This window comes from Osmerus mordax, chromosome 15 (assembly GCF_038355195.1).
Source record: "Osmerus mordax isolate fOsmMor3 chromosome 15, fOsmMor3.pri, whole genome shotgun sequence".
Classification (NCBI taxonomy): domain Eukaryota; kingdom Metazoa; phylum Chordata; class Actinopteri; order Osmeriformes; family Osmeridae; genus Osmerus; species Osmerus mordax.
The window spans coordinates 9,797,339-9,824,701 of NC_090064.1; the positions used below are offsets into that span (position 1 = coordinate 9,797,339).

Genomic DNA, 27,363 nt, shown 5'->3' on the forward strand with positions numbered 1-27,363 from the left:
ACCTCATCCAACTTCTATTTCACACTGTTCCTCTATCCCCATCCCCTCTATTTCTTATTCTCTTCTCCCTTCCCCTTATCGCTTTCTGTCCAGGATTTAAGATGTCTTTGAGAAACCTTGAGACGGATGAGGCTCTCAATTGGAGGCAACTCTCGGCACTGCAAAACAATGGAGCCCAGAGCCCGTAAATCTGGAAATATCATTGAGGATGACAAAGCCGTTTGCCTCCGAAAGCCTATAGGCTGTGATGCAATAATGTTTGTGGGGCCGCGCGGTAAAAGTTGTCATAAAACCCCCAACATATGCTCAATACAGACGCCACGCGACTGGGTGAAATTGAATAACCTGAGTCACGTGGCGCGGCCTCCGGAACACACGTAAATCTCCTCGTGCTTCATGGGACCCATTTAAATGCAATCAACGGAAAGTAAAAAGTAAAAAAAAGAGGACATTTTGTGTGCCATTGAAATATGTTCCTCATTAAGCTTGGCGGCAGGAACGATGGACCGTTGACGCTCTGATGGCCTCCCTTCAGATCCACCGCAATAAGACCTCACACAGCTGTGCCTGGAAGGAAGGAAAAGAGTGGTTTCTTTTTTCATGTGGTAGAGTAGCGTCAAGAGGCACCCTGGGAAGTATTGATGGCGAGGGGGGAAAAGTGGGATTATTTTAATTCCGGTGGGTGAAGCTTGGCGAGGGTGGGGTGGGGGTGGGGGGTAGGGGTGCGGCGACGTTTTCGCCCTTCCTTGCTCTCTGAAGATTTTAAAATAAACTTGAATCCTCTTTTAGCTCTTTCTTTTATCTCCTCCCAAACCACACACTGGCCTTGAACCCCTCGCACATGAAATAACACCAGCATGTTGGTGGTTGGTCGCATCTCAGTGTCAGAATAGATACACAACAGTGCTCCTGTGACTGTACATGCACACAGTACTGAACACACCCCACAGTGTACACACACAGTACAGAACACACCCCACAGTGTACACACACACACACACACACAGTACAGAACACACCCCACAGTGTACACACACACAGTACAGAACACACCCCACAATGTACACACACACAGTACAGAACACACCCCACAGTGTACACACACACAGTACAGAACACACCCCACAGTGTACACACACACACAGTACAGAACACACCCCACAGTGTACACACACACACAGTACTAAACACACCCCACAGTGTACACACACAGTACAGAACACACCCCACAGTGTACACACACACACAGTACTGAACACACCACAGTGTACACACACACACAGTACTAAACACACCCCACAGTGTACACACACAGTACAGAACACACCCCACAGTGTACACACACACACAGTACAGAACACACCCCACAGTGTACACACACACAGTACAGAACACACCCCACAGTGTACACACACAGTACAGAACACACCCCACAGTGTACACACACACAGTACAGAACACACCCCACAGTGTACACACACACAGTACAGAACACACCCCACAGTGTACACACACACAGTACAGAACACACAGTACAGAACACACCCCACAGTGTACACACACACAGTACAGAACACACCCCACAGTGTACACACACACACAGTACTGAACACACCCCACAGTGTACACACACACAGTACAGAACACACCCCACAGTGTACACACACACACAGTACTGAACACACCCCACAGTGTACACACACACACAGTACAGAACACACCCCACAGTGTACACACACACACAGTACAGAACACACCCCACAGTGTACACACACACAGTACAGAACACACCCCACAGTGTACACACACACAGTACAGAACACACCCCACAGTGTACACACACACAGTACAGAACACACAGTACAGAACACACCCCACAGTGTACACACACACAGTACAGAACACACCCCACAGTGTACACACACACACAGTACTGAACACACCCCACAGTGTACACACACACAGTACAGAACACACCCCACAGTGTACACACACACACAGTACAGAACACACCCCACAGTGTACACACACACACAGTACAGAACACACCCCACAGTGTACACACACACACAGTACAGAACACACCCCACAGTGTACACACACACAGTACAGAACACACCCCACAGTGTACACACACACAGTACTGAACACACCACAGCGCTCCTTCCAGGAGATCCACACACCTACATACCCCGCAGTGCCTCCCAGAAAACCATGTCAGTGTTTCTGGCCCACATTGTTGTATGGCATTGTAAAAAAAAAACCTCTAAGCTTATTCTCCCTGCTTACTTTGACTGTAAGCTCAGCCTCATCCTTCTTTTCTCTCCTCTCCTCTCCTCTCGCCTGCGGTGTTAGTGGCACAGGGAACACACGACGACATGCCGTTTTTTAACTCTTGGCTCAACCGTCCGTATCGCCGTGGCAATGAAGACACTCAGACATGTACCCTAAGGTTACCCACACCATAAACCAGGAGCGGGTATGAATTTGAAGGAAGAGAAAATAAATAGGGAGAGAAGGAAAGGAGGGTAAGGAAAGACAGGGGAGAAGGCTAGGGGCTGTGGAAGGGGAGGATGAAAGCGGATGAGGGGGGATAGGAAGAGAAGAGGAGGTGAGGAAGGAAGGAAGGGAATAGCATGGTAGCTAGAGTAGCAGCGAAGCAGAAAGGGTCATGGAAGGAAACGCAGAGAGGAGGAAGGAGCAGAAGTTATCTGCAATGGTGATCCTCTGATGGAGAACACTGGCTTCGAAATCACTGTGTCTAAATTTGGTAACTATGAACAAATTCCGTTGTATGTGGCTAAGCAAGCGGAACCCCTATGGGAGGCATTTTTTACAGTGTTGGACAAAATCATTAGCAGGTTCCTCTTACCTATCTGTCCGAGGGCTTCTATCTATAATTCATACTAAGGGTCCCGTGTGTGTAATTATACAGTCGCTTCATGGTTGTTGAGGACCGCTGTACAGTTGCTTACTTTAATGTGGGTTTCCTGTTGGTTTCAGTGCTAGATCGTTGGTTTGGGTTTTCAGCAGGTGAGCGAGAGGCAGTGTGCACGTGTGAATGCGTGTGAACAGCTATAGGCAGCTCCCTCCACACATATTCTGACTAGACTCCACCATAAGCCTCCAGCTATTTATTCTCTGCAGTATAAAAAAGTGTGACACCCAGAGAGAGAGAGAGAGAGAGAGAGAGAGAGAGAGAGAGAGAGAGAGAGAGAGAGAGAGAGAGAGAGAGAGAGAGAGAGAGAGAGAGAGAGAGAGAGAGAGAGAGAGAGAGAGAGAGAGAGAGAGAGACTGGGAGTAAAAGATTGTAAGAACAGCTTGCTATGAAATATCAGAAATGTGTGCACTGTATGCCTCCATCGAGACATATGTGTGTCTACGTATGGCCTCAAATAAACCTTAATAAGTGTGTATTTACAGTGTATTTGTGTGTGTGTGTGTAATTGTGTGGACATAATCACCCTCAGAACCTCAAAGTTCACGTCAGAGAACAGTAGTGCCTGTCATGTCGATGCAGGGTCCCCCTAACAAACGCACACAGTATGAGATGCTCACTGCAACAGCATTACACAGAAACGCTGCTTGTCAATAACGTTTAGCAGACTGGGGGAAGTGTGTAGCACAGTAGTTATCCTGTCAAATATGTGGGACAGCGTTGGTTCAAAAATGCTGTGTTCCAGGTGGTAATGGTTTACTGTGAAGTCTGTCATGGTATTGCTGTACACACAATAACGACAATCGATTATGGAACACAGGTCATTCTGAAGAACCCAAGTTCTGAAGGTCTGTTTGCCTTAATTTTCTATTTACACACGAAAAAGGCTAGATTCTCTCTCCTCGCATACCGACATACAATTAAGGTCTAGGCTGTACCTTCAATTCAACCGGGCTCCACTGATTACCAACTGGACTTCTGAAATCCATAAATGAAGATACAAGTTTTCATAATTTGGTCAAATGCAGCTGGTTTGTACAGTCAAAATAGGCTTTTCACTTACAGTGCAGCTGTCACTTTGATTGATTACTTCCGCAAATGTCTAAAGGTTGGCCACCTCACCTTTTGACGTTTTATTAGGGTTAATTTTCCTCCTGTTTATTTTGTGTGAACACCAAAATACTGGCCACAGAAGAAAAGAAAAAAAACATCGCAACAACTAGCTTCAGCAGAATGTCAAATAGTAGGGATAGGGTAGGGATTAAATTGTTAACAAGACTTGCAAAATGTCTACTTTATGGTGTCAATCAAATAACAAAATAGTCTACTTCAGCAGGGACATCTAGAGTACACTGATTGGCTTTGTTGAAACTCATGTTGATAATAACTGACTTTTCAGTAATTTTGGTAGCGTGCTGAAGCGAAGGCTAGTTCATAACCTCACCTGCTGCCTGGATGTGATTTTAATAAGAGGAGCAGGGGGCTGTGATAAACAAATGAATCCCCCACTGGATGCTGTGATACAAACTGCTGGGTTTTGATTAGACAGATAAAAGTGGTTATTTGGTTTAGTGTGGGCACCATGTTGTGTGGTGCTGATAGTGTAATCCTTCCTGTTGCACACGACCTATATTCACCCTATTTACACAGTCACCCCGGATTGAGTATTTTTACACAACTTCCCTCCTTCAATTGGAAAATAAGTGAAAGGGTATTAAAAAGCTGTTTGGGGGATTTCTGATGTTGCTAATGTCAGTTTAATTTCTTATTCTTTCATTTTATTTTGCAGATGTTGTTTTTTCTCACTGAATTTCTGGAACGCATTCCAACACGTCGTGTCCAGTACATGAACGTGGAGTTGTGCCACCCTGCCACAGTGCCTGCTGGGGGTGAGTTCGAGTACGTGGCTTCAGGCACTACACTCTCACGGAGCTATAGGGAGCTGTAAAGATGGGGACATGTGGGGGGTTTAGAAATCATCTATATTTCATAGTGGAGCACACCCTGCTGTGTTGGCCTTTAATTGGGTGACCAACAGCTCATCGCTCCCCAATGGTTGCAGTACGTTACAAGAGAAAAAGAGAAAAAAGATTGGAATTTGAATGTGAATGATCTCGTTCCTCTAGTCATAATTATGTGACTTTGACTGTGAAGGGGGAAACGGAAAGGGAGAATGGAGCCCTTTTCATGTCTTTTTTTTTACTTCCTTTTTCTCAAAATACTATTTCCTCGTAATTGGTGACTGATCATTGATATCATTAAATTGCCTTGCCATAAGGACTTGACGGTTGCATGAAGCAGGACTAACAGTCTCCAAGGTTGTAATGCCACCCACAAGGGCAATGTAGGTTTTCAGTTTTTGAGATGATATATTTTATATATCATTTTTTGAATTAAAGCAGTAATTAATTGAATGTCCTCTTATGACATTCTCTTTCATAGCAGTTACAAAATACTGTAGATCCAGTTAAAAGGGGACTACCATAATGTTAATGAAAGACCAGAAATCTTCTCAGCTCATAGATAAGAAAGTATACTTGGTTGGTTCATACAAAGCTACAGAGTAAAAAATTAAATTGCAGAAGAGAAAACAATAAGTTAGTTGTGACTGTGAATCCATCCCAAAAATTACTATAGAGTCTTGTCAGTCGAATTTTGTTGGTAATTTTTGACAAAAAGAGGTTTAGAAAGTCAGACAAGTCAAGTCAGTAGAAACGATGTATTCATTGCTTTAAAAAACTACAGTTTTCAGTTAACTTCTCAAACTGAAATGTTTCAAACTGACTGCAGGTGCAGACATGGCCAAAGATATTGGCACCCTAGCACTTATTTCAAATAACTCACAAATCTCTTCTCTAAAAAAAGTTCACAATGGCAATTGTCTCCTGGCATAGATCCACTATTCTTGTTCAAATTGCTCCAGTTCTTCTAGACTTTCAATGTGGAATATGTCTCACTGATCCAGACTCTTTACTGGCTCCAGAATAGTCTACCATTTTGCCCTAAAATAATTGTTGTGTTTTTGTCCTGATAAAATAAAAAGCTGTCCTTGGACAGAGACCCAGCATTCTGACACTGGGTCCATTATGGTGCCTTGAAATTTTCTTCAACCTTCTATGTACTTCTAAAATGTACCCATAATATTGTGCCATAATACCTGTGTGAATAATATTCATTTTTTAGCAGACATTGCACCTCCATTAAAAAAAGTTTAAATGATATTTTCTTCCATTACTTTTATCTTCTAACATATGTAGTACAATTACATATAAAATGTGGGTCCTTTCCTAGTTATAATCTCTAAATATTGTGATTGTGTATAATTGCTAGACTGTAAAATATATTTTTGACAATTTGTGTCAAAACAATGAAATTATTTGTGAGCACTTTGTCATGTTAATGGATTTGGGTCTTAACATTTTGGTGTACTGTTCTGTTAGCTATGACACACACACTATGTAATTTGCTGTATAACAAAATCCCATTCCGCTTTACAAAGATATTGATTGACTCAATGTGGCATTAACATACATACAGCCATTTTGATGCCTATTATCTGTATTGTTTTAAGATGGTGAGTAAGTGTATTCTTTCAGTGCCATATGCTACACATTTTTTGACAACATTTATTTAGTTCCATTACTGAGGAAACAATGGCATGCTAATGAAACCCCCTCTCTTCAGCTGGTGGCCTGTCACTATGTCAATCTGCTCTGAGCACCAACCCTCCACATTCAACACAGGCTGCCACACTCTGGAACACCAACCCTAACCCTCAAGTTCTGACTTTTCAACGAGTGTTAACGTCTTTTGTTTTCATATACAGCTTCTGGTGCCATTTATTCAATGGAGAAATTGTGGGAATGGAGAATCAACAGGAGGTTGACCGCAAGACAATCGTATTAATCAAGACTTAACTAAAGAGGAGGCGGGAGTTTACAACAAGAAATCCATTACAATAAGGGCTTGTTTTTAATTAAAGTGTCCCTTAAGCTCATAGCCCCCCTTTACTCAACCGCGCACAAGCGCGCACACACAACAACACCCACAATCTCCAACCAACACGCACACTTGAACACACACACGTACACAATAGTTTCCCTTGCGATGCGGCGAGCATGATGTTGGCACGTGGTCTGGCTTCATGTATCACCAGTGTGCCTGTCCATAAGCAAAGCAATTATAGCATCTCGGGCAGAAAAAAAATAAGAACGGAAAAGAATGAAAACAAGACTGTGATGAGCGTGTCCTGGCGAATTGATGGGTTTGAAATGGCAAGGTGTTTGTGTTTTGCACAGCTCCCCTGGAGGCCCTGGGAGGGCTGCTACCCCGTCTTCCTCCATCCACGCGTCGCTCATCATCCCATTCAAATGAAATGTAAATCCCCCTTCGCACTCTATGCCAGCACCTCTCAGTCTCGCTCTCTCTATTTCTATCTCCCCAAGTCACTCACTCAATCTCTGTCTGTGTCGGTCTCATTCCCTTTTCGCTTACTCTCCCTGCATCTCTCTGTCTCTCTAGCAAACCAACCCTATTAGAGCATCCTCATATCCCCCTTTCTCCCTCTCTGTCCCTGTCTCTTTGAACATGTCACAGGCATTCCCTTTGAAAAAGCTTTTTTAAATTTCTGTCATTTTCCAAACAAAAAGGTATGTTTTTTCTATGAATAGCACTGAGTAGCACCTCCGTGTTGGATTGGCATGAACAGTTGTCTAAAACCGCGGGAAAATAAACGCAGTATCTCTGTATACCTATGCTATGACCCTGTTGGATATAGATAAGCATGTTTTCGGAGGTTGTTGCACCACGCAGGTAGATCAACCTGACAAGAAGCTGCTTTTTTATGCTCTCATGCTGTCCATAATAACAACATAACAATGCAAGATTGTCTGGTTTCCCTACTACCTAATTGCAGAACACAATAAACACTTGTCAGACCTTCCTTCTAGACAAACTTATTTAGCATCATCCATATTTTCTCATTGATAGGATGAAATCTGTCAGTCGGAGGCTGGAAAGAGTTGCACGACACTGAAAAGGGTTGACTGCGTTTATTAGACGAGCTCGGATCATGTGACCTTCCACGACAGAGAGGTCAACATGAGTGAGGCAACAGGTCTCACAAACGTCCTTTACATAATGGATGGACAGTACAGATATAGTTTCCACAAAACATGCCCTTAAACAGCACAACCTCCAGAAAGGACGCACATTGGAAATGGCACATAGCTGATAACGTCGTGACTCATATGAGTCAGTTTCTGAATATTTCCTGCTCACGGTCTCCCGAGAGCCCTAGTGCATACCATATTCTATATGCGGCCTGTAAGGGGCCTCACTGTATGGCCTCTTGACCTCAGCAAAGGACAGTCTGGGAGTCAGGTGGCTGAGTGGTGAGGGAGTCGGGCTAGTAATCTGAAGTTTGCCAGTTCGATTCCCAGCCGTGCCAAATGACGTTGTGTCCTTGGGCAAGGCACTTCACCCTACTTGCTTCGGGGGTAATGTCCCTGTACTTACTGTAAGTCGCTCTGGATAAGAGCGTCTGCTAAATGACTAAATGTAAAATGTCTTATGTAAAAACTCTGCATATCACTCGTGAAATCCATGACCGACAGATTGCGCACATATGTACACAATTATCTTAATTCAGAGGGGTCATGGTAATTGCTAACCCCACACATGCTTACCTCACGACTGATACTTGTTTAAAATGTATGCAGACAGAAGCACTGGCAGACACATCGCTCATTGCCGACAATATGGTTTGAATTTTGAAAGCCATCTGGTGAGTGTCAGAATCTGAAGGAAGACTTGCTCCTGCAGTTTTGTTAGAAAGGCTACAACCATACAGTATCATGAGTATACCACATTGCGTAAGTACGATGCCTACTTATGGGTGTGCAATTATAAATACAATACATTGGATAGCATTTACTGTACACACAGCGATTATAGAAGGAGGCTTGTGCAAACTAAGCTTTCAGAATGATTCTAACCTTCATACAAATTGAAAGCATGTATGTTTTCCATAATACAATAATTATTACATAATTCTAAATTACATAAAGGTGGGTGAAAAAAAGGACTGTTTTTCACAAGATGTGATTATTAAGACGAGTACTCAGTTCACTTTAGATATATCGGCCAGTGCAGTTGATAAGTCTAGATACATTAGTGGGGCAATTTCCACTAATGAGTGTGCCTACAAGTGAATTTTCATCCTGAAGATAAAGCGTATAAAAACATACATCATACATACTGTACTTTTTTAATCCACAAAATTCCTCAACTGATCACAAAAATTCTGTTGTACTTTGCGCAGGGAGAATAAAACTCCCTCATTTACATTCTGGCTCTGGGCGGATTTGGTAAAGCTGTTGAAGACTTAGTTTAGGGGGTGGGGGGGACGGGGGACGGAGGGTTGAGCTCATTGCACAGTGCGATGGGTTCCAGATACTGGGATGAGATTGTGGAATGGGACCATAGTAATCCCAGGTCACCTTCACACACTCAACATCCTCCATTTTTTTCTGGCCCTTTTTCTCTCTTTCGGACAGTGTCTCTCTCTCTTCACATCAGTCAGTCTGTCTCTCTCTCTTCGCATCAGTCAGTCTGTTTCTCTCCCTATCCATCTTTTATCCATCTCTCTCAGTCTCTCGATCGCTGTACATCCCTGGACATGTCTGTCTTTCTTTCACACATCACCTCTCTGTCTCTTTGACCCCCTCCTCCAGATTTAAGCAGGCTGTCACGTTACATTGTAATTTTACCTACAGTAAGTAACAGTGATCTTTGCCACAAAGGAATAAACTATCCTTTGGACTCTTGAATAATCTGACAGTACCCCATTTGCTGACAAAACATTGATTGGGGGCAATTAATGATTGGAGTGGTATGCTGGTAAGTTGTTCTATAATCAAAGGTTTTCAGAGGCATTTTGAAGCTCAACTTCTGTCTCTTCTTGTCATCTAAAATAAAGCCCTCTTCTTTTTAAGTGGCTGGATATCTTCCAAGTAGTCCCATCAATATTTAATGAGTGAAACACCATGTTTTGTATGCATCTGCCTTGTGGCGTGATAGAGAGGGGACACAAGCACTGAAGTCATGTTTCCTCCTGGGAAAGAAAGGGAGGGAGGCCATCGAAGCTTCAGACTGTGCCAGCATCAAACTGTGCCAGACTGGGCTTCACAAAGACAAATAATATTTACAGTCCAAAGGGATGCTGGACGAGTACATTATATATGTCATATCATTCTAAAGTAACTCACTTAGAACTGTGTTTGCAGCCAAACTGGTTGGTGAAGTAATACAGACGGGAGCTCGGTGGGTTTTGTTTCTCTGAATATAAAATGCCACATCGCCCTCTGTTGTTCATCTGTGGTAATGCACGTTTCTCCCATCTCTCCCTTCTGTCTTGATCTTGATTGCCTCATTTTAACATGCTCTGTGACAAAAGCAAAATAAATAATGTATATCCTGGTGTTGTTGACAATGCAAGAAACATGAGCAATATGATTAGTTTCCCAGGTTTGTCTGGGAATTGCATGAATGCTACATGAGTCAGCTATTCTAAGCAATAACAAAAGGACGATTGTTTGGATTTTCTAATTGAAAGTAGAGCTCAATCTTGTATGCACTGGTTTCAGGCGGGGATTTTTAACCATCCAAAGGAGAGGATGGGCTCTCAAAGTTAATGCCATATTTTAAGTGTACTTGACAAGTTCCAGTGAACACATTTCAAGTCCCTACTTTATACCTTGTTCATGTGTCCCTATCAACCATGCTTTCTGGTACTGTCGTCTAATTTTACAAGTTAACGGTTGTGTTGTAACTCCTGTATTGTCGCATCTTGCTTTGTAAGGCAACAGTGATTAGGTTTATTGAAAAAGAGGAACATGAGACACTTCTGCCATCTTGTGGATAAAATTATAAAGGCATTACAATTATTGTAATAATTTGTGATTCACGGAATGTGAATGGGCTTTATCCCATTCTCACTCAGTGTTTGAATAATAGGAGTTTTACTAAACATTTGAATTATGAAAAGAAGTGAAAGGTTACATTTTGACTGATGTCTATCTCTGAACGTTCCCTGAAGAAACACAACATCTTCTTAGAAGTCAGAATGTCTTCACCATGTTACTATGGAAACAGCCGAGACCTGCAAGGCACGCTGACCTATCACTTCCCAGAGTTCCATTGGTTGGGAGGGTGATAGCTTCACCACCATGGCAGAACCATACACAATCCTCTCAGACATCCACACGTTAGTTTAAATAATATCAGGAAACTATTTTTTTTATCCACAAGATGTGTTTTTTTGTATCAAATACATTTCTTCATGAAAACGGATAAATACATAACCTGTTACATAAAGGTCCCAACTATTATATTACTATTATATTGAAAAAATATGACTCAACAGATGTTTTTTCATATCCCTTCCTCTTCTATTGTGAAGGTTTATAAACGACTTTGATGAGTACATTGTCATTAGGGAGTCCAGATGCCTAGTTGGAATACCTGATTTCATGCTGGCCAATCAATGTGGAAACATCTGTTTACTACAGGGAGAGGAGCAGGCTGGGGATCCATCCAACAGAGATCTGGGCACTAGAACCTGCAGGCTATCAAAGAACCCTGCTAATTGTATTCAAAATGTGAGCAGCTGTAAACACTAAAGACTTTTAAACACAAGCTACAGTAAATTAGGTGTTGAACTTGTTTTTATCTTCCTTCAATATTAAAGCCATTAGATGGGTGCCATGTAAAGGTTGAGGCATTGGGTAATTCTTATAGTGGACTCTAGTACATACAATTTAAAGCATTGAAAATCTCCCAGTCAGTTAAGTTAGGACGTTTTTCCTACTAGCACTGGAAATTGCATATGCATTGTGTGAATGTTTAATAATGGCTGTAACAAATAAGGCACAATTCTGCAGTCGAATGTGCAGTCTATGACTTTGGTATCAAACCAAAGCCAGCAGATGTCCCTGTTTGACTAATCTACACTTCAGCTAAGAATGTTGCAGTCATCTCTATCATCTACAGCTCTGGAAAAAATGTGTAGACCACTGCACCTTTTTCTTTCGTTTGCAAAAAAAGTTGATAAGGACGATTATGAGTGATCAAAAGAAGGGTGACATTTAAGAGGCCACTGCCTGGTTTTTTTTAAAGGAAAGAAAAAGGTGCAGTGGTCTCTTTGTTCCAGAGCTGTAAGTCTATCCATTGCCATGCAGTTTCCGCACCTCAAACACATTCTATACTGCCATTTGGCTGTGAATGAATCATTGATGAGATATAGTCCTCATTGGCTGTGTCAAGTCAACCGCAGTACAAGGAAATGGTGTGCACTAGTAGGTACATGCTGCCCCACCAGTCATACATTAAGACAAACATTTCATGGCAATTAACCTGTAGGTTAGTATCTCAAAAGCAAGCACAGATGTACTGCTGATGTGTCTGTGTGTAAGGCAGCGTGAGAGTGTGTGTGTGTGTTAATCTGTCTGCATGAACACACTACTGTTGCAATGCTTAAATCCCAGTGAGGAGATAAAGCATGCCAGTTGATATGTAGCATACATGGTTGCACTGAATGAGATTGTCGTCTCTCAGTTGAGCGGTAAGAACAGTTATACAGTGACGCGATCATACTGATGTGGTTATCTGTGTATCTAGAACCACAGCAATGTTTCCATGACAACTCCCAGTTCGAATTCAAAGGAAATGAGGAGAGAAAGATTGTTATGTTCATTTCCAGATAACATGGCGTTAATGTTTCTCAAACAAGACAGAATGTGCAAATGTGCCTCATGTCAACAAGATGTTGAGAAACCTTTTATTGTATTCAGTTAGCATGTATGAAAATACATTGGTAAACATCCTATTTTACAATTGTGGTCTTTTGGCTCAAAATAATGGCTTTTTCATAGAAGAATCTTTGCTGAAGACACATCCAAGATGGAGAAACCAGCACCCGATTATTTTCCCTACATCAAAGATAACGTAGACGTATCATAAAGTCAGATTCACGGCAAATCACTATACTGCGCAAGAGTGGATGAGCCGGAAGTTCAACATGGCGCTCACCATAACTCGGTTTTGCAAGCTTCTATGCGCCACTGAGCACTTGCCATAGAATCTAATGGGACGCCATCTTTAAACAGCTTTGATGCTTGGTCTGTTGAATAGTAGGTCTATGTATCATTTGCATCTACCATCATATCTGTGCAGTTTTTGTTAAGCTGGAGTCACCATTCATAAGGATTTAAAGCCTTGCCCACTTACAAGTGGAATTTGTTAATTGTTCATGGCAGTCTTATTAACGTCACATCCACGCTGTATTGAGCACTGAGGAGTTCTGTTGCCAAGTTAGCACAAAACGTTCTCAAACTGAACTGAGCCTAATTCCCATAATTTGAGTAACAATAATTGCTCAGTCAGAGTGGAATCCAACAGTGATACTACCAAAGGATGTTGACGTCAAGAAAATGTAAGTGCTGTACATAGTAGAAAAGAGAACACTTCATAAGAAACTTTTTATTATTGTAAAGTGTAACACTGGCACTACTGTACAAACTTATTTTTTTTTAAATCTTTGACAAATATGCAAAAAGAATTGCATAGCAGCCCTGACCGTGTGATGAAAGGCGATTCTCGTGACGTGGCTGGAAGCAGATTTCCATTTGATTCTGAGAGTACTTGTCCTCTCTGCAATATTCACAGCAACCAATTTGGTCTCTTGTCTCTCCTGGGTTTTTTTGATACACTGCCATATGTGAGCCTGAAGTCACACTTTTAATTCAAAGTAGGAACCCGGGTTCTGCGATGAGACTGAGAAGAAAGACTGAAATAGACTGAAATATCTTTTCAGAGGCTACTCTAGTCCTCGCACTTTTGTGTGTGTGCTTGTGTGTCTGCTTGTGTGTGTGTGTTGCGTGGGCTGGCACACCTCCTCACATGTGCATCCATACTGCATTGTGATTAGTGGGGAGCATTTGGATGTGTCACATTAATCAAGTATATCCCGTAGACGTGCTCCTCATGATAACTTTGCCATATTTCTCTGTTCTGTTCTTTGTTCTTCAGCCCTTTGAAGAACAGATCTGGTTAATACAAACAGCGAAAATGGGAGTAAGACTTTGGTGGGAGTAAGACTTTGCAATTGCCGCGAACATCAATACACAGCAAAAGTCTTCTTTATCCACACTTATGTCCATTCTTTAACTCACGGATATCATCTCTTGACGCCATTCAATCATAGAAACAAACTAATTGCAATACATTAATATATTTGCCTGCTATATCTTAACATGTCTCTTGTATGATGGTATCAAATTACTAGATTTGATAGATCTCTTGTTGAACTGCTTGGCAAACTCTCCTGCTGCCTCCCTCCCCTTACCCACACACACACACACACACGTTCTTTCGACTCCTTTTATCTAAGACAAAGTGTGCCTTTGAGACTTTTTCTTATTATCAAACATTCACCATTGCAAATAAGCCTGTAGGCTTTCGTCATGGGAGCTTTTAAATCACTGACAAATGAAGACGTATCTCCACAACATCCTGGTTGAACGTTTAAGCCCAACAAGCACAAAATGAATTAGCTCTTCAAAAGATACACAGCAAAAACGGATTTGTTTCTTTTGCTGGATGGAACTAAACTGGATTGCGTCTTTAAAAAATCCCATACACTGGTATTTATTATTTGTTTTTAAAGCATGATTAATGATCCATGCTCAAGCAAGTATAATATGTAGTCAAAATAAACCAAAATGTGAAATCTGAAGTTTACACTGACGTAGCAGTAACTAGTGACTCGAATGACAGCTGTATTTTTATGAAAACGTCAGCTTAGTCAATGGTGCCATACAACATTGTTCCCAGATTGATGGACATGAGACTGTTAACAGTCCAGGTTAACACATACTGTATGAGCACTGTGACTTGCACTGTGCATGTTCCCTTGAGCTGCCTCAGTGACGTTCAAGTCTGTGAATATGTGAGTATTGATCTAGCCTTCAGGCTGTGATGGCTCTAGTGCTGTTGTCCTTTGCTCCAGGGACAGTGCAGACCCATGCAATGCTGCCACAAAGCCAAAGCAATCAGTGTCTCCATCTCCTCCGCATGGGCCAGACTTCTACACACCATCTAAGGTGTTCTCCTTGAATACATTGCTTGTGCTTGGTGGAGTGGACTCAACAGCACAGCACACCCATGACAGATCTACCTGATGGAAGTTACGACATGTGCACAGGTACAATTCAGACTTCTGCCACAACTGATATTATTCAGAGGGTTGGGAAACTCACATCTGTGAGGACAATTGATGTTGCCTTTGTGTCACTCTACTACTTTCACTCTACAATCTAAACCATAAACACAATCAAAAAAGCCCCGTGTACGGTGGCACAGCTGGCTCAAGAGGTTTTCATCAGAGGTGCTCGTTGTGTGCGGGAGTCAAGCGTCAACTCAAGTTCGAACCCTTTTGTGTGCCAGAGAGGGAGGAAACGATGACGAGCCACATGATGAAAACTTTGACACGTTCAAAGAAATGTGGCCTTCTAACAAATTGTCCAATTACAACAAATGTATTCTGTGCTCACAATATATTCCCTGAAATACCTTGGCAGGTTGCAAAAATAGGCTTCAAACGATGTCCATATGAAACAACCAATGGACGTCAATTTACACATCAAAGTAATGTGTTCATACAGAAATATTAAGACACACAGGCACTCACGCAGTTCATCTGTGCTTGCTTTTGAGATGCTGAACTACAGGTTAATTGCCATGAAACGTTCATCTTAATGTATGAGTGGTGGAGCACGTACCTACTAGTGTACACCAGTTCCTTGTTCCATTTCTGATCCCTTGTCATATCTGTGAGTTGTTTAGGGGAGTCAGGTGGCTGAGCGGTGAGGGAATCGGGCTAGTATTCAGAAGGTCGCTGGTTCGATTCCCGGCCGTGCCAAATGACGTTGTGTCCTTGGGCAAGGCACTTCACCCTACTTGCCTCGGGGGAATGTCCCTGTACTTACTGTAAGTCGCTCTGGATAAGAGCGTCTGCTAAATGACTAAATGTAAATGTTTAGTAGAGCTCTGATTCGCTTTATTGTCAGCATACTGTAAAGATACTGTTTTGACTATGTTTCATAAAAGCCTTTTTAATTAGACTTATTCCTTATTCCCCCATTCATACTCACACTCACACATACGGACAGCGGCAAGCTGCCATGCAAGGCGCCGGCCACCGGGAGCAACTTGGGGTTCAGAGTTTTGCTCAAGGATACTTCGGCAGGAGTCTGGGGATTGAACCGCCAACCTTGCGATTAACAGACAACCCTCTCTACCCCCTGAGCCACAGCCGCCCACACACATCCCTCTTTATCTATGAAACACTGTTTAGCTTTTAACTAATGCAACACAGAGAAAATAGAAAGTGCAGCACACAAAAAAGGGCTATTTTTTTAATTTAATTTTTTTTTTTATGTCAGCACATTGCTGCCCACATTATGTAATATCAAATGTATAAGTATAAATGAGAAATCTTTTCTCAGCTCACCGAGATGTTCTGAAAAGATATATTTTCTTACAGCCAATGAAGTATATAACAACTTTCAGAGAATTTGCCTGTCATGGTTTTGCTCTCATTTCAAAATGAATTCTCTGCTTGTTGCTATGGCGATAAAGTTGCCCGGGAGCAAGTTATTTGTCCAACACACACATACACACACACTGTTGTCCTATCCATCTTTCTACTCCTAAATGACTTGTGAGCCTCAAGTCATGGTTACAATTAATTAGGTGATAAATTAGGTATTAATCACAGTGTGGACTGTGGACTGAAACTTAAGTTCCTTTTGAGAATTTACACAAATGTACATGTACTTTCTCTGTGGCTGAGCCTCTGAGCCCTCTGTATCAGGCTACCTCCCTATGCCACAGTGGAGATTTAATTAGTCCCCACCCAAGGTTTTCTCCCTCTATGGAAGAATGGGTGTCACCATTTAGCTGAAGCTTTTATTTTTCAAGACTGCTTCTTCCAAGTGTTAGTGCAGATAGAGGAGGACACAGTCAACAGTAATTGCTTTGCTAACTATCTATTCATGTTCAGTATAATTGATATTTAATAGTCAGAGATAGCTCGCTAAATAAATGAAGAGGTACCTTATCATCTGGAACCACAAGGAGAAGTGAGGACTGCATTAGCGTGAAGACCCTTTGATGAAGTTGCTGATGAAGGCAAAACAAATCTAACTTGTCTGGCAGAGGTTAAAACACTGTTTTTCGTTATGTCCTTTAATATAAAAAGCCTTTGAGTGCTCAGACCAGAACTTCACTAATACTACAGACTGCCTGTATGAAGTTCTAATGGTGCCAATACTGGGTGCCATTTTACCTCTTTATTCCAGCACTTTGGCAGGCTATGAGTTTGGTAGGGACAGTGCATACTTCTCTCTTAACATCAAGTAAATTATTTTAAAATGGTAAAAAAAGACATGTTTAGGACACAAGTACTGTAAATGTAGTCTCACTTGAGTTAATAAGCCAAGTTATGCCAGTAATACACTTTACAATAACAAACGCTTGCTGTGAACCTTTCTCAAGGTTTGTAATCTTGCTACAGCAATGGAGTTTTTGCAAAGACACAGACCAGGTGTACAGACAACACAATGTTCTTCACTCTATCGCGATAATTGATAAATGTTGCATTGTAATGTTGAAGACCACAATGAAACAGGACTGTGAGGGAAAGCAAACAAAATGATGTTACACGGCAAAGTAGTCAGTACTCATCACTAAAGGTTTCACGATTTCTGATGTTTTGGGTTGGACTTTATTAAACAACATTAAAGGGATGATACTGTATGCATTTTGCCAAGTTGATTTTTTCGCAAGTCTAAAGGTAAAGTTGAGCCCTTTGGAAAAGGGTTACAATATAATCATGCAGGACTAATGAAACTGTCACATTTAGTTAGGAAAGCACATTCATAAATATCTGAGATTCAGTGATTCCTGAATCTCCAGAGGTTTTAACCACACCATCCTGAAGCATTGCTCCTCCCACCCTTCTCCTCCAAGCTGATTGGAGGGGAGAGCAGAAGGATGGGCAGGGAGGGTGTGTGTGTCAGGGTATAATAGTGGGACGCAACGTGAGAGATTCAGTGACTTATTGCCCATGTGTATGCTGTGTGCAATCCTGGAGCCCCCCCTGCGGCTCACTCTCCTGCCACTGATCCTGTTCGTTCTCTCTGCTGCCGCAATCTCTTTTTTATCCTCCTTTCTGCATTCCATCTCTGTCTCCTTTCCTTTTTCAAGGTTGACTGTCTTTGAATCCTAATTAGATTTTTTTTTTTACTCACAACCCTCATCTTATTCTTTGACTTGCTCGTTTTCATTCCATTCTCAAAAATGGTCCTCCTTTTTTTTCTCCTCTGTTCACTATCTCTCTAATTGTCTTGTTCTTTCTCTCTCTTTCCCTCTCTCTCTCTCTCTCTCTCTTCATCCATCCCTCCCTCCCTTTTTCTCATTGTCTCCTGAAGTGGCATAGTGAGCGACTGAGCCAGAGTTACCCAGTAATGAGACAAACACCTGCAGATGTCTGAAGAAAATGATTCCATTGGATAAAGCTAGGGACTGGCAAAGAAAGGGACTGGAGACCAGGACAGAACCGTCTCACTCATCTGCGTGGTGCTTAAATCTGCAACATGAAAGAGAAGGATAAAAACCTCTACGTGTTAAGAACTCAGCGAGCCAAATAGAAATGGATTGACCCCTACCCACTCCTCACCCAGCAAAAAAGGATAAGGTGACAAGAACTCTTTAACAACAGACCAAATCCATCTGAGACGACACAATGAATGCCTCGCAACACCATGGACTGATCCAAGGGTACCACAACAGGAACCACAGTTTGGGTTCCTTGCCAATAAACAAAGATGGCAAGGAGTCCTCGACTGGATGTTACGACCAGCTCCTTATCTCCACTGAGGTTTTCCTCACCCTGGGCATTGTCAGTCTGCTAGAGAACATTCTGGTCATCACCGCCATAATAAAGAACAAGAACCTTCACTCCCCCATGTACCTATTCATCTGCAGCCTGGCCGTGGCCGACATGCTGGTGAGCGTCTCAAATGCGTCAGAGACCATTGTCATTGCATTGATCAACGGGGGCAATGTGACCATCCCAGGCACAATGATCAAGAATATGGACAACGTGTTTGATTCATTGATCTGCAGCTCTCTCCTGGCCTCCATCTGTAGTCTGCTGGCCATCGCCGTGGACCGCTACATCACCATCTTCTACGCGCTCCGCTACCACAACATCGTGACTGTCCGGCGGGCACTGCTGGTCATCACAGGCATCTGGACTTGTTGTACGGCATCCGGTGTGCTGTTCATCATCTACTCCGAGAGCACCATGGTCCTCATCTGCCTCATTACCATGTTCTTCACCATGTTGGCTCTCATGGCTTCTCTCTACGTCCACATGTTCCTGCTCGCACGCCTGCACATGAAGAGGATCGCAGCCCTCCCTGGGAATGCACCAATCCGCCAGCGGGCCAACATGAAAGGTGCCATCACCCTCACCATCCTGCTGGGAGTGTTCGTGGTGTGCTGGGCGCCCTTCTTCCTCCACCTCATCCTGATGATCTCCTGCCCACGGAACCCCTACTGCACCTGCTTCATGTCCCACTTCAACATGTACCTGATCCTGATCATGTGCAACTCCGTCATCGACCCTATCATCTACGCCTTTCGGAGCCAGGAGATGAGGAAGACCTTCAAGGAGATCTTCTGCTTCTGGCAGAACCTGCCGAACCCATGTGTGTGTGAGCTCCCTGGGAAGTACTGAGCCAGACGGTAACTTATGAGAATATATCTCCTCGTAGGAGGACAGCTGGTCTTCTCCCAAGCTAGATTGAACAAGGCAGACAATGAACTGGTGTTGTTTGATTGTTATTTGTAAGGACTAATCAGACCTTTTTTTTGCCTTAAACAGAAGTGTTCTGTTTCTAAATGATGAATTGGTTAGAATCTCTCTTCTTGATTGCGAGAGTCAGGTTGCTGAAGAGGTAGGTTTATACAGCCTGTAAGATACAACATGCTTTCTCCATGGCTTTTTAAAACACAGGCATGTTCTCTTGTAATAACTGAAATTTGAAAGCTAACTAGACTTTAGTTATTTACATTGCGAGACCATAAACTGTACAGTAAGTCATGTATTGAAAACATATTTATTTTATGGATTGTGGTGCCGAAGATCACAGCTGATTGTACCTAAACTAGAGTATTTTTTGAGGAAAAACATTGCACTTAAATGGCACAATATCATGCAGTATGTTTCCTATATTTTACTTTAACAGACAAATTACAATTGACCCAAGACTACCTCCATGATGAAAACAGCTGCTGTGTATTTTGAATTTGTGTTCCATAAACATCTTATGTTTAAAAATGTCAATTTCTTATTAGATGTCTATGGTTGACAGGTGCATAATCAATGGAACAAAATATCCTTTCGTTGTGTATTCTAACTGTTCCAAAAGCCTTGCCTAAAAATAAATCCAGTCTTGTCTTGTTTGTAAAGGTTATATGTTCAAAGCTCATTTAAAGCTTGTGATTTGTGTGAACATTTGCATCGCAGAAGACTGGATTATCACATTTACGTTTGATATTTTCATTATGCATACAACTTGTGCTTATATTTTTGTTGTGTAGCCTACAGTGCACTTGTATTTTGCCATCAACAGAATTTCATTCTCAAGTGTTTCTTATTTATATATCTGGATGGAAATACTTGTATGTATTTTTATGCAAGGTTGTATGAGCTGCTTCTTGGTATCCTTGCCTTAAATATGTTGCACTGTGATGTAAAATAAGCCACAGTATTTTCTGTAACATTGTTACTATTTGAATAAAAATTATGTGTATATACTGCCATATTTAGCACTGAAATATTTGATGTATTCTGCTGCTTTTTCATCATTGATGGTATCATGTTAAAAGCATGTTGTACTATAATCACCTTAACTGAACTCTTGTTGTAAACTTCACAGTAATTATACAGGCACAATTCAAATGAAATGCTCAATGTTTCTACACTTTACAGTATAATTTTTTTACAAAATACAATATTATAATTACAAAAAAATCATTGTCAGAGTAGTTGTTTGAATCAAGGTTTTAATTTTAGTTAATAAGAAACCAAATTTGCTAAAACCACTGTGTGAGCATACGTTCATAACATCAGTTGGCAATTGTTTAAAGCTCATTTAGACTTTAACCTTTAGGCAAAGTCAGTTCTGTCAAAGACAAACATTTCTGTGAAGGTGGTATCTCCTTCTGAAAAGTATGCAGAAACCTTCGTTCTGACAAAATAAATCAATGACTGAGCCATGATGACTCGGCAGCTATCACAGACATCCACTCACACTAATATAAAAATCTGAGAGAAAACCCATGCTAGGTTAGTGGAAGATTGAGGTCTGCCTCTTTTCATATTGTGGAGCAAATAGACAGAAACACATTACTGTGTGGGCACAGTCATCTCACAATGTCCAATGAAACTGAAAGCAAGAAATATGAACCTTACTGTATAAAGGTCAGAAATGTAGTTTTGATCAATTGAGCTTCAGTTCTACAGATCAGCATTAATATATTGTTGGGTGTACTGTACTTTGGAGTGACAGTTTATTTGAGTAAATCAGTGCTTAACTTTAAATTCTTCAAGCCGTTTAACTTTATCGTTCAACATTCCCGTAAAATGCTAACCAGAACCTACAAATATTTCAAGCTGTTGATAATACATCCTTTATCCTGTCCAGTGCTTCACTCTGACATATGAGAGGAGACAATGGCTTCTCCTGAAAGCAGATATTGTTTATTATAGAAAAACCTATTTAAACAGCCACACACACATTTGGGTATTCCATTGTTTGAAGGGTATTTTCTCCTGGAATTGCATATGCTTTCTGAAGATTTTAGCTGATTCCATCTACGGTAAGTTGACACAACTTCATGGTCTGTGAAAACCTTACTTCTTTGTAGCTTCAAGGGGTTCTGTTCCTGTGCAGGTGTTTGGCATTGGCGACTCATGTCGATGTGTTTAGAATAGATTCATCTTCTCTTGCCGATCACTACAGAACAAAGCAAGATTGATGTAAATGTGTTTTCAGTATAGACAGAAATGAATTAAGAATAATGGCACAATATCATGATGTGGCTAACCTAATGCTTCTGAAGCTAACGCATCACAATGTTGGTTAGTTTACTGTAAATCACAAGAGATGGAGGAAATCTCCATATCAACAATGATTCTCTAAGATATAAAGGATTAGCCTTACATTAGCAACAGCAAAATGTGTGTGGCTTTTTTTTGGGTGTAGTTTTTTCAACTTTTAACTGCTTACTGCATGTCTTCTGACCTCTTTTTCATCATCAGGACTGAAGATGACAGCTGCAATGGTCATGTTGTTCCCAATCTAGAATTAAAAAAAACGAAATAAACACTAGTCCCTCTCGTTTCTTGGTTTCTGATATTATGGACTGACTAGTTTCTGCTTTCTATTATGAGAGAGGTTTCCTCCACCTTCATGTTTGGCAATACATGGTAGGTCTGACACAGTTAAGTCAGCTCACCCTCCCAGCTCACAGGTCAGACCAACTACATTCTGTACGTCTGACCTGGGGGGGGGAGACTGGCTTCATTGCTCTGTGTGATTCATAACTGGCTTTCAGTGATGTGTTTCTACCAAAGGGCTCTTCTGTCTCTGAGAACAATTCGTTTTTCATTTGGGTTGTGTGTAATGTGAAAGAAAACAATGGTAGAGTTTCTCTCTGATAAGGAGGTAAGTCGCCATTATATGGGTGCTGGGAACTTCCACTGGAGATGGCCTGCACATTACGTCTGTAGGATCACTTGCATGCTCCTGTTTCTAGGTTGTAGTTGGATTACATACACCTCAGCCAGTGTCAAATCACATTGGGATTCACCATAGAGACAAGAACTAACTGCTCATTTGGATCTTATGCACAAGCAAGGCATTAGGTATGCTAACTGTCATCTATCCGGTTGTCTACAACCTGACATTTCGACACAGTAAAAAAAAATCCTGCAGTGCTTTCATAATGACATGCTAAGGGGCCTGGAAAGCATCATTTGATTTAAGTCCCACAAGGCTTTTAACCATAACATACAACTCGTGTACTGTACTGTCGAAAATATGCCAGGTAAAGTATGTACTGAGTGAAATTACTACATCAATGTTATACTTGGATCTACCTCATAGATCATCATTGACTTTTCTGACCCTGAACATGTACCATAAGCGCTCTACAATTCAAACTCTGTCTGCTTTTGGATGTCATAGGAACCAAGGTCAAATTTTAAAAACTGCCACACGAACATTGGATCTGTTTGCATTGTAGTTAGTATTCAAACCAGAAAGTGACGGACCAAATACCTGTGAGACACATATTGGAAGGGGTGGGTGAATCTGAGTATGTTGCAGCATTCCACCTGTCTCCTGACCACCTCTGTGAAGACGCCCCAATGGTTCAGCAGCTTTTCTGTCTAGTCTGGTTCCTTTGTAAGGTGAAATGAGTGTGTACAGTGCTGCTCCACAATGTTTGCCAAGGTCCTCATGACATGCTCCTAAACTGCATGTCCACGTAGACCTCCATCCTGATCCAGCAAGTGGGTAGGTGTATTTTGTCGTCATTACACACATTCCACAAGATGGCTGGATGAGTGCTAAACCAGGCCAGTGTAATAAGAGTACCGTGGTGAATGACGATAAATCAAGAGGAGCCCCCAAGGTACGTTGTGTAATATCCGGTGGGGCACCATTTAATCTTCTGCCCTGAAGTTTATGATTTCTTCATGGACACAGAATTAACTCTCTCTCCTTTAGAGGACATGTTGGAGGTTTTTTATTTATTTGCAAAAGAGAAGCCTCTGAATTAACACTGGATCTTCTGTCTACAAAAGACACTTCAGAATATTGGATCCTTCAGTTCTGTCACTCAACCTGACTCCACAGTCTAACTTAATTCCTTTTGTCAACACAAACTGAGTTATGTCTAAGCTAGGGATAGGTGCTCATAGGTATTTGGGTCCTCGCGTAAAAGGGCACTTAACATTTAACAATCTGTTAAAGAAAGAGAGGCCTGTTACAACAGTAGACATTTGTAATTGAGGGTGCCTTCTGGTGATATACTTAATTGATTGTCACAAAATCAAGGATAACCAGTGCACTCTTGGTACTTTTATAGTTTTAATGCTTGTACTGTTATTGCATGTTAAGTAATACTGACCTAAGTACTGTCTGAGTTTCATATTTACTTTAGGAAGGGAGTTTGGACTCTCAATAAAGCTTGTTTAAAGAACAAAAAAGCATTCACAGAAGAACATTGTCGCTTAGGTGAGAAGGAAAAGGTCCATCAGACTACTCAAGGCAACTCATTTCCTATTAAAATGACTTTCCCACATGGTCTGCACACCTTACAAATTGAAATGCATTACATGTACTGTATACTGCAATGATAGTAGGAAATAGATTTGTCAGAACATCGCTTCAAAAACCTTTTTTGCCTGCAGTTGCGACTGATTACTGTCGTATTTTTTTCAATGTTATGTACAGTATCAGTATATAGTACCATGTGGTTACACAACATTGCCATCCCCATGTATCATTTACAAAACACCACCACACATAAACCTTATAATGTAGAAAAATATGTTTTATAATAGCAAACACTCTACTACTCCTGCTGTGGGTTCAGTTAGTAATTTAAAGCATTCTAATCATGACAAATAATCAAAACCTTTTAAACGTAGAATTTCAGTTGAAATTTAGCATTTTCTGTTTGCTTCCTGAAAACAAGCAATACTGATGTTGTTAGAATTAGGTTTGCTACTAGTACACCCACACTCACAAAATACAGGGTTTGGGCAAAGACCTTGTGTTGGTGATCAAAAGATAAAGTATCTTATTTTCAAGTGAATTACATTGTGCATTCAGCTTTTATGAATCACTCTTTGCTGTCATGTATCGTGAGTGACACCATAAATCACACAATATCTATAAATTCTTCTTGTTTACGGCATTGGAATTTACTTAATCAAAAACAAGGAAAATTTGGCCAAAGGCATTACAGTAAATTTGTCTACATGAATTCCAAGTACATGCAAGTACTAATCCACAAGGAATTTTCACAAAGCTGTATTGGCTTTATTGCGCGTCTAAACTGTTTCTCTGTGCCCTGGAGGAACACTTAGTGAGGGAGGCAAATGAGGATTAATCAGTCTAACCCTGGGCTTTGTAAGCTCATGCTGAGCTTGGAGCCAGGATCAAAGACGAGGTCTTGAGCCCGGTTTTGTGGGGCTCCAGCTCGGCCCTCTAAATCAGCTAGTGAACCTAAACTAAACACTGAACACTGGCTGCATCTACACTACTCTTTCCCGAGCTCTTAAAGGCAGGGTCAGTAATTAGGTTGAGACCCACTTTTTGTCATATTTGCTGAAATAAAGTCTACATCTTGATAGCAACATATACATCCAAAGGTTTGACAGTAACATTTTATAAATCTGATATCTGAGGGCATCTCAGAAATGCAATACATACGACCAATCATTAAAATCGGACTGAATTTACGGACCAAACGTAATGATTCAACGGTATTTTGACCGAATGCAATGATTGGACGGGCTACTTGTCTGCATTCTACCTACCTCCCGGCAGTAGTCAGGCAGAGCGTTCATGTGTTTTGAAGGGAGGGGGTGGGTCATTTGGGTTTAAATCCATTCAAACTCAAGCCAAAATTGCTAGGTCCAGCTTGATTGATACCATTAGTTTGCACACCACTGGCACTCTGCAGAACACACCAGAATGACGCCCATGTATTTTACTTTTAGAGTGGTGAATTGAAGGCCCTACAGTCTAAAGACAATAGGAGGGGCGTGATGTACTGTGAGGTTAAATTAGGTGTCATTGTAATTAAGCCTAGTAAATGTACAGCAGTGTGTGTGTGTGCAATTGTGTGTGTGCGTGTGTGTGTTTGTGTGTCAGTGTACAGTTTATGTTTGACAGCCTGAGAGATGCTCTGACACTAATTTCAAATATCATGTTACCTTTATATTCCTCCTGTTTGGCAAGAAAAACAAACAACAGCTTTAACTGGCAGGAAAGGCTGAATTCTGAATTCCTTCTCGAAGCATCTACAGTATAAACACAGTATTAAGTTTACTATGCAGTACCATATAGAAGAGAGCGACAAACTCATGTCAAATCGTTCACAAATACAATTTCCCTCAAATTCTATTCAAGGCCGTTTGCAGTCATATTAAAAACCCTTGTGTGGTGTTCAGGTCTGTGGGACCCATTTTCATTTTTTATCAAAATAAAAATGATACGATTACGATACGGTAATTATTTTTTCAAACTCAGAGTCATTGGCCTTGGCTCATTTTCTGTGAAGAACATATATCAGAACACATTTTCAATGACCACACACTGTACCTACACATTTATATTACATACAGGATGTTCGGGTCCACTGGACCCAGGGCTAATAAGAGTGTGGAAATTGTAGGTCCTGTGTACCTTCACTCTGTCCTCTTCCTTTCTTGGCCTGCTGTTAGTATGTGTGTGTGTGTGTGTGTGTGTGTGTATCTTTATTTGCTCATACTCTATCCCAGCTGCAAATTGGGGGTGGGACAATATAAATATAGCTTTGCCAGTGTGGTTCCTTATCACAACTGATCAAGAAGGACAAAAGATTCTCTGCTCAGAGGGCCATGCAATTGATTTTGGAAGAGAGAGAAGCTTTTGATGATGATGTAGAGGTATTTCTGAGTCTGACAGTGACTTTGAAGAAGTGGATGAGATTGAGCATAAGGTAGTTCCAAAACTAAGACGAGCCCCAGGACCAGCCAGTCAGCAGCCAGCCCCAGGACCAGCCAGTCAGCAGCCAGCCCCACGACCAGCCAGTCAGCAGCCAGCCCCACGACCAGCCAGTCAGCAGCCAGCCCCACGACCAGCCAGTCAGCAGCCAGCCCCAGGACCAGCCAGTCAGCAGCCAGCCCCACGACCAGCCAGTCAGCAGCCAGCCCCACGACCAGCCCGTCAGCAGCCAGCCCCACGACCAGATAAAAATCTAGTTATGAAAAACATTCCTTCATTTGTAAATGTGTAGATTGTTTTTCCATTCATAATTTGATTGAACTGATTTTCTTTTTTTTTTTAATGTTATTAAAAAACTAACAAAAAAAGAGTACCACTTTAATTCATAAATGTGATCTAACAAAAGTAAAGGGAAACTATTAACAATGTATGCTGTTTATATTGCCTGTAATTGGGATGAAGTAAACATCTTTTGAGTATTTTAACTTAAAATAGTTTGATTGTGTTGAA

The 27,363-nt window shown here is 41.4% G+C and overlaps 1 protein-coding gene across 1 annotated transcript; it reads left to right on the plus strand.

Moving 5' to 3' along the window:
• Nucleotides 1-18,803: 18,803 nt before the first annotated feature.
• LOC136957501 (melanocortin receptor 4-like) lies at nucleotides 18,804-19,802 on the plus strand. The gene has a single exon (XM_067251462.1). The coding sequence runs from the start codon at nucleotides 18,804-18,806 to the stop codon at nucleotides 19,800-19,802; it is 999 nt and encodes a 332-aa protein (XP_067107563.1).
• The last annotated feature ends 7,561 nt before the right edge of the window (nucleotides 19,803-27,363 follow it).